General features: G+C 36.5%; 2 protein-coding genes across 4 annotated transcripts in view; both read right to left on the bottom strand.

The window, feature by feature from the left end:
• LOC141905773 (nicotinamidase-like) overlaps positions 1-13,725 on the bottom strand; it is an 81,000-nt gene that overhangs the window by 9,513 nt on the left and 57,762 nt on the right. For all 3 annotated transcript variants that reach the window (XM_074794792.1, XM_074794793.1, XM_074794791.1), the window contains one exon: positions 10,626-10,768. In XM_074794792.1, the coding sequence (XP_074650893.1) occupies positions 10,626-10,768 (143 nt within the window). The remainder of the gene's footprint in view (positions 1-10,625; positions 10,769-13,725) is intronic.
• Positions 1,041-6,596, bottom strand: LOC141905706 (uncharacterized). The gene is made up of 10 exons (XM_074794682.1): positions 5,069-6,596; positions 4,298-4,504; positions 3,317-3,923; positions 3,089-3,236; positions 2,403-3,008; positions 2,195-2,283; positions 1,931-2,075; positions 1,717-1,838; positions 1,478-1,543; positions 1,041-1,392 (listed from the first exon to the last, which is right to left on the bottom strand). Exons 4-10 carry the CDS (start codon positions 3,152-3,154, stop codon positions 1,227-1,229), a joined length of 1,260 nt encoding a protein of 419 aa, XP_074650783.1. The 5' UTR covers positions 3,155-3,236; positions 3,317-3,923; positions 4,298-4,504; positions 5,069-6,596; the 3' UTR covers positions 1,041-1,226.

The raw sequence follows: 13,725 nt of genomic DNA on the forward strand, positions 1-13,725 counted from the left end.
TTTTATCTTTTATCCTGCTACACTTGATTTCTAACTGTCTAATTGAGTACAAAAATCCTAGTTCCAACAGTACTAATTTAGGTGTAGTGTATCTCTTCTGTTCAACTACAAACAAAAATGTACAGAAATGAACTTAAAATTCGCAGATTGAACATTTTGCAAAACGTTTATCTTAAGTTTTCAGAAGCCAATCCTTAAGGTCTGGATCCTGAAGCCTGATATATTCAAGTGATACATAATTACTGTCTCAACTAATAGTGAAGCAACACTTTAAACCCTTGAAAATACTGATTGATTAAAATAACAGACCCGCTAATCAGTACTAATTTCCCAACCAGGCAGTCTTAATTAAATAATGCTGAACAATTCTGAACATAGTTCTTTTGTCCAAGAGATACAATGAGAACCACAGCAGACACTATGTATTAATCATACTACAATTAGCTGGTGAAAGACTGTGTGTATAGGGCCTATGACTACTAACTAGGCCTAATCTTGGAAAACACTTGTAACCTAAACATTTTCTCATTGCCAATTTCTCAAAATTCAAGGAGTTTTCAAGGACTTTAGGGCATTTTGCTCCAATTAAAGGATATTCAAGGACCTTGAAAAACATTTTTGGTTTAGAGGAGTTTTCAAGGAATCAAGGACCCGTAGAGACCCTGCATGGTGTAATCAGTGTAGAATATAACATTGCAGAACAATACTTGGACCGTGGACAAATATGCATCAAGTGATAACATAGAGACATAATCTTGAAGAAACACTCTACGGTATTCATGTTGCAGCAACAATTCATAAAAAAAATATTGCTTGTGTTTGATCAGTTTCATTTTCTGAGCGTGTCAAAAAAAGTTTGTCAGTAAAAAATTAAAATGCGCATCCCGCATGCAGAAATGTTTTTTTTTCACTATTTGAATTTGGATTAAGGCCCGTCACTTTTCCAAAAAGGGCTGATGAAAACAAAGGTATTTCTTCGTATGGCCTAATCCCACAATAATGATTAAGAATAAGTCAGAAATGTTTCCTTTGAGCTAATGTCTTATTCGATTTCGAGTTTACAAAAATACTCCATGTTTAATTAATTATATTATTTACAAAAAGAAATTTGAGGCAAAATACAGAACAATTCAGGTAGGCATAGTGAAACCTGGTAAATGTGTTATGATACAATACATATTTCAGATTCAATTTTTTTTTACAACTTTACATTTTTATCCTGATTTTTAAGGACCAGAAATAATGCTACATGCCAAACAAAGTTTTCTGGCTTCATGTAAGCAAGTTGACTTTTCAGGTGAATAAGTCCCGAATTGTTCATTCACTTGTGAATTAATATTGGAAAGATCCACATTGCTGCAGTAAGTGTCTAGTTTATAGCCAGCACAACACCTACAAAATGGAAAAAAATTAGATACATATATACATGACGAGTAGATGGGGTGATGAAAGATATAATTCACGAGATAATACATACCCTGTATGATTTACCCAATGCATTCTGTCCACACAAAATATAGTGTTCTTGAAAAATTCTGGTTCTCTGTAATTAGAATAATTAATGGACTTACTTCAATAACAATCAACCTCGGTTAATCACTATCACTTGGGACTGAGCTCTTTAGTATCTTGATAACAGGTAATCCGTTATCTATGAATTACTTAATATTTCTATGGTCAAATATAAGTGCACGGGCCAATTGCCTAAATACTTACCTATTAAGAGCATATTGATGCAGCTTGCATGCATTATCATACACGATCATAGACGGTGGCCTGGGGAATCTTGTCTTAAATATTGAAAATGGAAATCGTGGCGATTCATGAGACTCCATGGCCTATAATACAATATACAAACGAATCAACAGATACAGGGTATAAGAGGTAATTGCTTTTAAAAAAAATAATTCTACTGAATGAGTATGTTCACCTGAAATCCATAGCAGATTCCATGCGGACAAAACACAGTAAAAATCCCTGGTGTAAGAACCCTGTGGCGTTTTGACATCTTATTACAGGCATCATCCCGGCACATGTCATTATCCTTCTTATCATCCATTACATATGCTGCATCACTAAAAAAACACATCTGCCCTTATATATCACATTGACAAATGAAAAACATGTTGAACTGAAATTACATTAATAATACCATTACTTAATCAATAAATCTTCCTAGAAAAGTATTCATTACCTGTGGTGTTTAGGTAAACTCGGGAAAAATGACAAACTCTTGAAAAGATTTTCGTATGGAGCTGGTGTGTATATATGATCCTTGTTGCACTGCAATCAAAAGTAAATCAGACCATAAGCTCATCAGGCATTATCTAAAATATGTATTTACGATGTAACAAAAACTTCTCACATTTTCTCTAAATTATCATCCATTAAAAATTCATTACCTTAAAACAAGTACGTATTTTCTTCAGAAGTTCTCTTATCAAATCAATGTAGTCATTATGCAGATTACCATCTGATAAACTCTGACTGATAAACTCAATCAGTATAGGTGCATCTATCAGTAGCTGATTATATATCTCTGAATTCTTACTATCAAATGTTTCAGTTATCTCGGACAGCGCGTGATCCAAAATATCTATGACGCGATCCAAATCATTGGTCTGTAGAAAAGCACATGCTGGACCGTTGGCACTGATTGCTTGAAGGAATTTTGTCTCAGATGATTTACAATTTAATGAGTTTGAAGCTGACACTTTATTTTTGAGCGGGTTAAGGTGTTCATATTTGCTGATTCGTAGAATTAAATCCTGCTTTTCTTCTGGTGTCAGTGGTAAAGGAGATCTTGGTTTTACGTGAGTTTTTGACGAAACCTTCGGCCCCCAGGCATATTGTGAAAGTAATTTTCTTGCTTTGTTGTCTGGTACAAACACTCTATCTTTGTGATGTGTGCCTGAAATCCTCGTGCCTGCATTATGAAAATTCATCAACTGTATCGACTTGAGAAAATCTTTTCTAAAACCCAAATCAACACCGTCGCAAACAATAACCTAGAAAAGAAAACCTTTATTACATATAGTTCCAGGAACCCTACCGTCAAGTTGGTATTTTCAATCAGTCAATTATTTACCTGAGGATGTTTTCCACACTGAACGCATTGGAATTCTCTAGCCCAATCAAAATCTAGCAGATGCATCAGACCATTCCATGCACGCTGAAGCGTATGGAGAGGAATAATAGGAATCTTGAAAAGCGTTCGTGATGATCTTGTCAAAGCTCTGAAAAATATATTCAAATTAGACTAATCCCTAAATTAGAAATAATTGAATTGTAGTATAAAGTATCTGAAACAGCAAACCTGTGGAATGTGAAGTCTGATTCATTAGTTTCTGGATATGGAATAGATTCACTGTGACACCAATCACGATAGCGAAGAAATGTGATCGCAATGACTATTAAATCTGCATTCCTCGCATACTAATTTCTTCAAACGTGGTTGCCAATGGATAACACTTGTCTTATCATCCAGAGTCACACTGACAACTAGAGGAGACACTGACAACTGATTAACAGTGCAAACATCCACGGGATCACTGATATTCTGCACATCATAAAGCTTATTAACGGCATACGCATGAATGCAATACTGATTTTCTTCGCGTTTCATGAAAGTCGATACAGTTTCACCCTCGACTGCCCATTTAAGAGAAAGAAGTCGATTTCTGCTGAGGTGTGCATTCTTACAGCTACATGTTAACACTTTAAATCCCTCTCCAACACAGAAAAACTGTAAACTATGCAAAACAACATGCACATCTTTCAGAATAGTTCCTTGATCATTGCTATCGGCTACAATATACGTTTGGCCGTTTACGTTCCAATGGCGATGAGTCTTGTTCAGTTCACCTACATAATACACGTGCGGACCCAATTCCAAGTCAACTGCAAGAATGGTGTCAATATGCCTATAAGAAAATTGAGAACGGATATGAGAAATATATTCATTTTTCAATAGATGTGAAACCTTTCATTTAATCACAAACATATTATTTTAATGGAAATTTTTTCATTATAGACAAGTAAGAAGTATTTTTTATCTTTAGGGTAGACACTGAGCAACTTTCATGAGCAGCTCCCATAAAATTAAAATACCTGAGCAAGTAAATGAGCGGCGTGCATAAATGGCCTACCCACCTGACCTGAGCAAGTATACATGAGCAGCAACTAGTTTCTAGTGTAATTAAGGCCATTACGGCATTAGGCCTATATATAAAATGCTGTGCTTAGAGGCTCATTTAGCTACATAGCATGCAAGGATTCACAACGAAAAATAACTTACTGGAGAGATGTCGCAATGATTTACGTCGCTGCTTGACGACGACGGTGTGTTTGTCGTTCGTTGACGTTGTTGATGCCGACCGTTTTTTTGGAGAACTGCGACTGTGGTTCCACATTTTTTTGGTTTTGGATTACCGGCACTATCTCCGACTCCGGTGCCAGCGATCATATCATTGTATGATCGCCGAGGCATTCTAAGAAAATCTATCTATGGATATAACCTTTCTGCGTGAGTGAGTAGTAGTGCAAAGACTTCGAAGCTTCTGCTCGGATATTGTCTGATTAAACGTCAGCCGGCAGCGCCCAGTGACACAATTCAATTCAATAAAGATTTATTGCAACCAGGTTACCGAAATAGGTTCGAATCCCGAAATATTTTTCGTGCAACGTGCGCGTAGCGTATGATTGTAAAAATCATAATCATACAATAAAACTTTATTGATCGGATTAATTTTGCAATAAAACTTCCGAGTAAAAGTCAATGAAGTATAGGCTCGCACAAACTGATACCGTCTACGCCTACGGCACGTCTTTTGCGAATTGCTTTCTGCTCGATGATGAGCAGTGTTGACTGCTCACCCAATGAGCAGTGTTGACTGCTCACCCAATGAGCAGTTTTGACTGCTCACCCAGGTCCGCGAGCGGAGCGATCTGCCGTGCCTGAGCAGTTTACAGTGCTCAGCATGAGCAGAAAGCAATTCTTAGAAATGCTCATGCGCAACTCATGTGAGCAACTTACAAAAAGCACTGAATTTTATAGCTCATACATCACCTGATAACTATGTAAACAGCTCCGTACCACAGGGATCAATTTTAGGTCCATTGCTATTTTTGTTGTATATTAATGATCTTCCCGATGCTGTGTTTTTGTATGCAGATGATACCTCCTTATATTCTAATATTGATTCAACTGACCCGTACCCTGGTAATCAAGCTGTCCAGTCAGATCTTGATAATATCTCGAAGTTGGCACTTTGCTGGGATCTTGAGTTTAAGCCTAGTAAGAGTTGTGATGTCACATTTTGTAAAAGCGACATCAAGAATTATAATCCTTTGTTTTTAAACGGTATTCGTATCCCAAGTGAAACGTCACACAAGCACTTAGGTTTTATCTTAGACTCAAATATACGTTTCCAAAAACATGTTGAATCTATTTATGAAAAGGTACAAAAATTTTAAATTCGTTAAAATCACAACACCTGAACACAATCTACAGTTCATTTATATACCCACACTTTGAGTATTGTGATGTAATATTGAGTAGCACCAACAAAACAACTCTAGATAGGCTTGAACGGCTCAATTACCAGTCTGCTATCATAGTATCTGGCTGTATCACGGGTTCTAGTAGAGAAAAAGTTTTAGATGTCGTTAACTGGCAATCATTATCATGTATAAATTTTCAAAATGTATGCACCCCTCTTATGTATTATCACTCTTCAGTACCTACCAAAATATAGCTGAAAGAAACTTGAAAAATCAACAACCTTTTCGTATACCCCATCGTGTACCATGTAAGATTGAGAATTCCCCTTTATTCAGACTTATGGCTGTCTGGAATGACACTTGTAGAGGTTCGCCCTATTCAAAACTTTTCAATTTTTAAATCTAGAGTCTATAAACGATCATCACAAGTTTCTACAATCACGACAGCAATGATTCCAAATTTAAATCGTAGAGAAGAAATGTCTTTAAAGAGACTACTTGTAGACCTCTTTTTACGATCCCAGCTATATGATCATAATTTTAGCAATGTGCTTCATCCAAATTGCCCTAATTGCAACAATAAAAGACTCGATACAGTTCATTTCCTTTTAAAATGCCAGCACCCTCCTCATTGCGATAAAATCCATTGGCTTCTCCAGGACCTTGCTAATGAAATTCAATTATCTACAATGCAGCAATTCTTTTCAAAACGACTTATTGATAAATGTAAATTTTTATCGTTTGGTAGTCCAGACCTGAATTATAATACTAAAATCAGTATTATCTCACTAACCGCAAAATTTGCAAATCTAAATCATTATGACTACTGACTGTGAAATGATCAAAACCGTGTGATAGTGGTGATGCTGTTATTGTAATAACTACTATAACAAATATTTTCTATTATCATCATCATCATCATCATCCATCATCCATCATCCATCATCCATCATCCATCATCCATCATCCATCATCCATCATCCATCATCCATCATCCATCATCCATCATCCATCATCATCCATCATCATCAATCATCATCAATCATCATCATCATCATCAATCATCATCATCATCAATCATCATCATCAATCATCATCATCATCATCAATCATTACTCTTGATATTATCATCATCATTATTCTTGATATTATTGTGATCAACTTCTATCACAATTCAACCCAGTTTGTGAAATAATCTTGAATCCAAAGTTGCCAGATCTATTTTTGCAGCGTATTTAACCCCATCGATCGGATCTTTCGATAATTCAATGACTGTAAAAATGGTGTGCTTTGGTTCCCCTTATGAAAATAAAGTGCACTTCCATGAGTAAAGTACACTCAAAATGTACTCATTGAGTCTACTTTTGTGAAATTAGTGCACTTTTTCATAGGGAAAGTGCACTTCACAAAATAGTGTACTTGGTGAGTGTACTCATTGAGTTTGCTTTTGAAAAATTAGTGCACTTTATCATAGGGAAAGAACACTTCATGAAAAAGTGTACTTGGTAAGTATTCTAAAAGTGTACCACCAAAGGCCAATCCCTTAAGGAAATAAATGTATTTTCATGTATAAAAATCTATTAACTTTTTTCCATATGAAAATATATTCTTTAGCAAAGAAATGTATTTATTGATCAGTATTTTTCGAAATATGACCACAAAATATATTATTATCATTGGGCTAAATTATATTGGCTAAAATTTATTATACGAATTAGCGTTCACTGTTGACTTACAAAAATTCAAATCTTCAAAAACGACTTTGAAAAAATATCAGGTTTTTACTGGATTCGAACCAATTCACGACAGCTAGCGAAGGGCTGGGATTGAGCATGCAGTCAGCACGGCGCCATTTGCAATTATTTTGAGCAAATTCATTGCTGTTTTTAATCAATTTTCATGGTTAATTTCTAAGTTGGGACAGTCTGGTGTTAAAATTTAAGCTCCAAGGCAAGTATTTTTAATTTTGTTGTATAAAATATTTGACTTATTGGCGACGTTAGGCTCTGAACGTTGATACATTGTCCGAAATGCAGCAAGCAGGACAAGAAAGGCGACTACAAAACCTACGAAACGCCAACATAAAAGTTGGTAATGAAAGATTGGTGAAGAGCTCAAGATGAATATATCGAGTTACAGCACACGTAAAGAAGATTATATACGACTTAGCCTCGGTATCAGGCTCAATGACAAAACTGCGTCTTTGACTCTATCCGCCGGGAGGGGAGGTGGTGCTGGATACTGATACGGCTTTCTGTGACGATCTTTACCAGGAAAACATCGGAATAAGAGCTTGCTAGTAAACCTACGCAAACGTGGCATCCAGTAACTCTGACAGATTCAAGCCATTGCAGCCGAGACACCTTCATGATGCGCATCATTGATATCAAATTCGGTGAACTTATGATTGGGTGGTAATATCAGTGGAAACTTGGCACAGTCTTCCAACTGTGCATTGCGTAGATGACCTTTCGACTTAATCACATCGTTAGCTAGATACATAGTTAACTGTTTCATACGAAGATTTGCTGGTTTATTGTTACAGAGACGATACAGCTCATCCACAGCCGTACGCGTGCATTCATTTCTTTGAAAATCTAGCGAGCGGGCACTGTGCGCGGTGCCCGCACGGTTATTCGCAACATTTAATGGCTACCACCCTCTTGACCAACACAACAACAATAATGCGGTAACAACAACAATGCAGTAATACAACAATTCAAACTTGAATTTAACATAAAATTTCCCAACAATTTACTTTTTCTAAGAATTTTGCAGGCTTAAGACATTGAAAGAATAAATCAAAGTCAGAATTCCATCAACATTGGACCCAGCATTGCCATATTTCATATAAATAGATTCTTACACTACATTAGATAATTCTATCATATTCAGCAAATAAATTGTCCATGGGCAAAGTGTGGTTTACCTTGAAAGCTAGAGGTTGTTTGGAATAAGGGCATTGCTTGAAAAATCTTTTTAACTCGTGACTTCAAAGTTCCACAAGTTTATATTGTATTTTATGTTTCTTAAATAATTATTTTGTAGTCAAATAAGACCAAAGATAAACATTTGGTTACGGTCCACGCCAAAAGTTTGTAGGGTACACGAAGGCGCGGCAGGGAAACTATTTCATATTTTCAAAAAAATATGTTCCATTATATAAAAAAAATTTGTTCAAATAAGGCCATCCCAAAATAATTGTCTGTTTGCCGTAACACCGTCTCAACTTTTCAGGATGAGTCGGTAGGTAGGTAGAAATTTTTTGGGCAAAATTTGTGGGCAAAAAAAACCCAAATTTATCACCTTTTTTACATCGAAACAATATCGCAAAAATCATATATTGTGTGCACGGGAAATTGGTCTAATAGCGAAGATTTCAGAGCATCATCTCTGTGTTAAAAATGAAACAGCACCTTGAATATATGTGCGCGCTTTTACGTTACCAGCTTTAATAAAGTCATTATGAGAATGAATGGCAGCTTATTGGAACACTGCCAGTTTCCTGGAAAACTTAAATTAGGCCACATGTCAAGGCATGTTTTCACACGATGCACACTTGAATTCAAACATACGTAGCTCACACTTCGGCAGTTGGTCGGTCGGTCGGTCGGTCGACCGGCCGTTTTTATCAAAAATAAAATTTATTTCGATGAATCCCAGAGAAAAAAGTTTTCACTCGGTACCTTTGACGTCGGGTCACGGCAAACAGACCATTAATATGGGATGGCCTAAAATTCATATGATGTCACATATCAGAGGGTGGCTGAATATTGGGTCTTGGAAATCTCTTCCAATGTTGGCCGCGGAAGTTAGAATACCGGTACGGAAGAAATCGGTTATTAGATCGTTTTAAATCCTGGAATTTACGACTACAATATTCAGACCTCGACCTATACTTTTGGTTTGCTGCTTAATATTTTCAGGTCACAAGAAATTACAATTTATTACAAATTCTATCAAACAGAAAACACAGCCCTCATCTTCTGCTACGATTATTCAGCCTATTTTCATGTCAAACGCGCACGCGTTACAGCATCACCTTGAGTAGTGTACTGCATGAGCTTGTGTGTGTGTCGTGTAGCACTCTGCGCGCACAGGCGGAGGCCTCGTGTAAGTGAATGTTCGCTTACACTTCATTGACAATCAAAACAATCACAGGGTATTAAAATGAAACAATACCTATGGCGGATGTGTGAAATAATTACATCCTCACCAGCAATGAGCATTTAAAATTTGCACGTATACGGCACCTAGTCCAATGAAACTTACGCCATTCTATGGCTTTCCCATAATTATTTTAGTAGCGCTAGAATTCCCTGTATATCGCAAAAACAGCCAATCCCATTCACTCGTAGAGACGACGCCCCCCAATTGAGGTCATTGCAACTTTATACGCGAGAGCTAAGAATTTTCCCACCAAAAACAGTTTTTCGAAGAATTTTAACTCAGTTGACCATGTACATCGACGGAGGTTCGCCATGTCTTCAATCGCATCAATTATACGTCGTTTAAGCCGAGAACCAATGAAACAAATGCTCACATAAAAAAACGTACCGCGATTTTACATGAATTGGCTCAATGCCAACCTCAAATCGCTGACAAAGGTAAACCAAAAACACGAACTTCACTTACCTACGACGTCAAAATTGCGTGTATCCCTTGTGCAATTTCTTGTTCAGCTAGACTGGCTTTTTGGGGAGTACCCCAGCTGCTGAGGGTATTCCCTGAACAACCAATCAGAGCGCAGCTTTCTCATTATGTCAAAAAGCGCGATTATGTAGGCCGCGGCCTACCCCATTGAAGAGCAATGATTAGCTGAAAGAGCCCACGTGATCTCCGCAGAATGAAGGAACTAATTTTCCGGATGGAACATATATTCGAGGAAAAATACCAAACTTTGACTGCTTATTACTGCGTAACTGGAACATTTCACGGTTTCATCTTCTAACCATTTTATCTTTGTTTGGTAACTTATTAAATGGCACTAATTGCATAACGAAAGTGTACGATACAAAAAGCGGGTTTACGTCCACAGCATATTGTGAGCAAGTTATTTCCAGAAAGGTCTCCAGAGCCATTGTGAAGACTCTGTCGACATACCACGAAGTCAAAAATCATACCTCATCTGATGTCACATATATAGCACCATTATCTTCTAACCTCTTCTTGGTTAAGATTATGTCATCCTCACTCACACCTCGGCAAGCATCTTCAATTACTGTTGTACGGAAACCATGTTCCATTGAATGAGCTGCGGTGGCTGCTATAAAAGAATACTTGTAAATCAATAAGTGATAATCATTTGAATATAGGCATCGAATAATTTAACTTGTTAGCAGGCAGATTCTATAATAATGTGTACCATTATCTACCTCTTTCTTAAAAAAAATTATACTGTGTAAAATATTCTAATATTTGTTCCTCACCAATTATTTTCTTCAGTTTTTGTTTGTAAATTCAAAGATAATAGGAACATAGTTTTTTGAAAAATTAGCAAAAAAGTGGTTCTAACGTAACTGTCAGCGAGAGTTTGACAGATATTGTTTAACATGAGAGAAAAAAATTTAAATAGGTTTAATCCTAGTTACCATTCGCGAACTTAATTAACATAAATGTTACGCTAAATTAACGTAACGCTTTTTTCATGGCTATCTATCTCAAAATGAATGTGCAACAAGAGGACCATAAGGTCCATATGGTCGAAGATAGTGCATGAGGAGTAATCAGTTTTATTAGAGAAAACAAATTCACGCATTTCCAGGGTTTCTTTTAACCATTATGGACAATTTCCCCCAGAAAAGAGTGGTCCTACTTTCCCCAAATCCTGAAAAATTCTTTGAGGAATTGTGAAAATAAACTGATTATTTGTTCTCTATGTTCTCTAATGTTACTATGTTTGACAGGTGCTGCCATTTTTCAAGAGAGATAATTACTAATTACATCAATACAACGCATTGCAGTGTACTAGCAAAGTCTATCACTGATTTATACAACGCACTGCGGTGTAGACACACTGAAAGGGTTAATTTGGTAAGTGAATTATAATTACACAAGGACTGATTTAAAGTTTCTGATCTGCACATACAATCATTAATTCTATATCTTATAAATCTATATTCAATAATATACAAATGAATTTCTAGTAAAGTATTTATTTCTAAAAAAGTAGGTGGTATTAATCCAAATCAAAAAGGATTTTATTCCGGGGGCAATTGTCCGGGGAGCAGTTGTCCTATGTGCCGATTCAGATCCCCAATCAATGAATGATTTATTAGAGTGGCAAGTGTCATTGCCCATCGATCAAGATACATAACATCCAACAGTGCAAAGATTTAGAGAAGTTATGACAATTTAGGTTTTTAATGTATCACAAGGATGAACATAACAAGTTTGACAGATTTATTGATTGATGCGATATTTATACAATAGATAACTTTTGAAGAATTAAACCTTCTTTCTTTTTAATTCGTGACTTCAAAGTTCCACAAGTTTAAATTGTATTTTATCTTTCTTAAAGAATTATTTTGAAGTCAAATAAGACCAAAGATATACATTTGGTTACGGTCCATGTCCAAAAGTTTGTAGGGTACAGGTAGGCGTGGTAGGGAAATTATTATATATTTTCAAAAAAAATATGTTTCACAATATGAAAAAAATATTCAAATAAGGCCATCCCAAAGTAATTGTCTGTTAGCCGTAACACCGACTCAACTTTTCAGGATGAGTCAGTAGGTAAGAAAAATTTTTTTTTGCTAAATTTTTGGGCAAAAAAAAAACAAATTTATCACCTTTTTACATGGAAACAATATCGCAAAAATCATCTTCGTTGTGCACGGGAAATTTGTCTAATAGCGTAGATTTTGAGAATTATTCTAAAATTATAACTTCGTCCAGAGCGTCATCTCTGTGTTAAAAATGAAACAGTACATTGAATATGTGAGCGGTTTTACGTTACCAGCTTTGATATAGTCACTATGAGAATGAATGGCAGCTTAGTGGAACACTGCCAGTTTCCTGGAAAACTTAAATTAGGCCACATTGACAAGGCATGTTTTCACACGATGCACACTTGAATTCAAACATATATAATATGTAGCTCATACGTAGGCAGTGGGTCGGTCGGCCGTTTTTATCAAAAATAAAATTTATTTCAATGAATCCCAGAAAATAAGTTTTCACTCGGTACCTTTGAAGTCGGGTCGGTCAGGTTACGGCAAACAGACAATTAATATGGGATGGCCTAAAATTCATATGATGTCACATATTAGAGGGTGGCTGAATATTGGGTCATGGAAACCTCTTCCAATGTGTTGGCCGCGGAAGTTAAAATACCGGTACAGAAGAAATCGGTTATTAGATCGTTTTAAATCTTGGAATTTACAACTACAATATTCAGACCTCGACCTATACTTGTAGTTTGCTGCTTAATATTTTTAGGTCACAAGAAATTACAATTTATTACAAATTCTATCAAACAAAAAACACATCGCTCATCTTCTGCTACGATTATTCAGCCTATTTTCATGTCAAACGCGCACGCATTACAGCATCACCTTGAGTAGTGTACTGTACGAGCTTGCGTGCGGTCGTGTAGCACTCTGCGCGCACAGGTGGAGGCCTCGTGTAAGTGAATGTTCGCTTACACTTCAATGTCAATCAAAACAATCACCGGGTATTAAAATGAAACAATACCTACGGCGGATGTGTGGAATAATTGCATCCTTACCAGCAATGAGCATTTAAAATTCGCAGGTATACGGCACCTAGTCCAAAGAAACGTACGCCATTCTATGGCTTTCCCATAATTATTCTAGTAGCGCCGGAATTCCCTGTATATCCCAAAAACAGCCAATCCCATTCTGTCATTGCAATCTTATACGCGAGAGCTAAGAATTTTCCCGCCAAAAACAGTTTTTCGTAGAATTTTAACCATGACATGTACATCGACGGAGATTCGCCATGTCTTCAATCGCATCGATTATACGTCGTTTAAGCGAAGAACCAATGAAACAAATGCTCACATAAAAAACGTACCACGATTTTACATGAATTGGCTCAATGCCAACCTCATATCGCCGACAAAGGTAAACCAAAAAGCCTAAGATGTCCCCCTTGATTGAATCCAGGAAGAAAGACTATCTAAATATTTGGATGGATATATGAAAGCTGTGGGTACTGGAGTGTGTAATGGGTAGTGTAATGTGATCTGTGTACATTTGT

Source organism: Tubulanus polymorphus, chromosome 5 (assembly GCF_964204645.1).
Source record: "Tubulanus polymorphus chromosome 5, tnTubPoly1.2, whole genome shotgun sequence".
In the NCBI taxonomy this organism is placed as follows: domain Eukaryota; kingdom Metazoa; phylum Nemertea; class Palaeonemertea; order Tubulaniformes; family Tubulanidae; genus Tubulanus; species Tubulanus polymorphus.

Excerpts from the sequence above, each read along its gene's own strand:
- LOC141905706 (XM_074794682.1), bottom strand. The coding sequence starts at position 3,154 with ATGCATCTGCTAGATTTTGATTGGGCTAGAGAATTCCAATGCGTTCAG. Across the intron at positions 2,284-2,402 it reads AAATACGTACTTGTTTTAAG|TGCAACAAGGATCATATATA; the intron begins GTAATGAATTTT and ends TTTTGATTGCAG. Across the intron at positions 1,544-1,716 it reads CATCAATATGCTCTTAATAG|AGAACCAGAATTTTTCAAGA; the intron begins GTAAGTATTTAG and ends TTCTAATTACAG.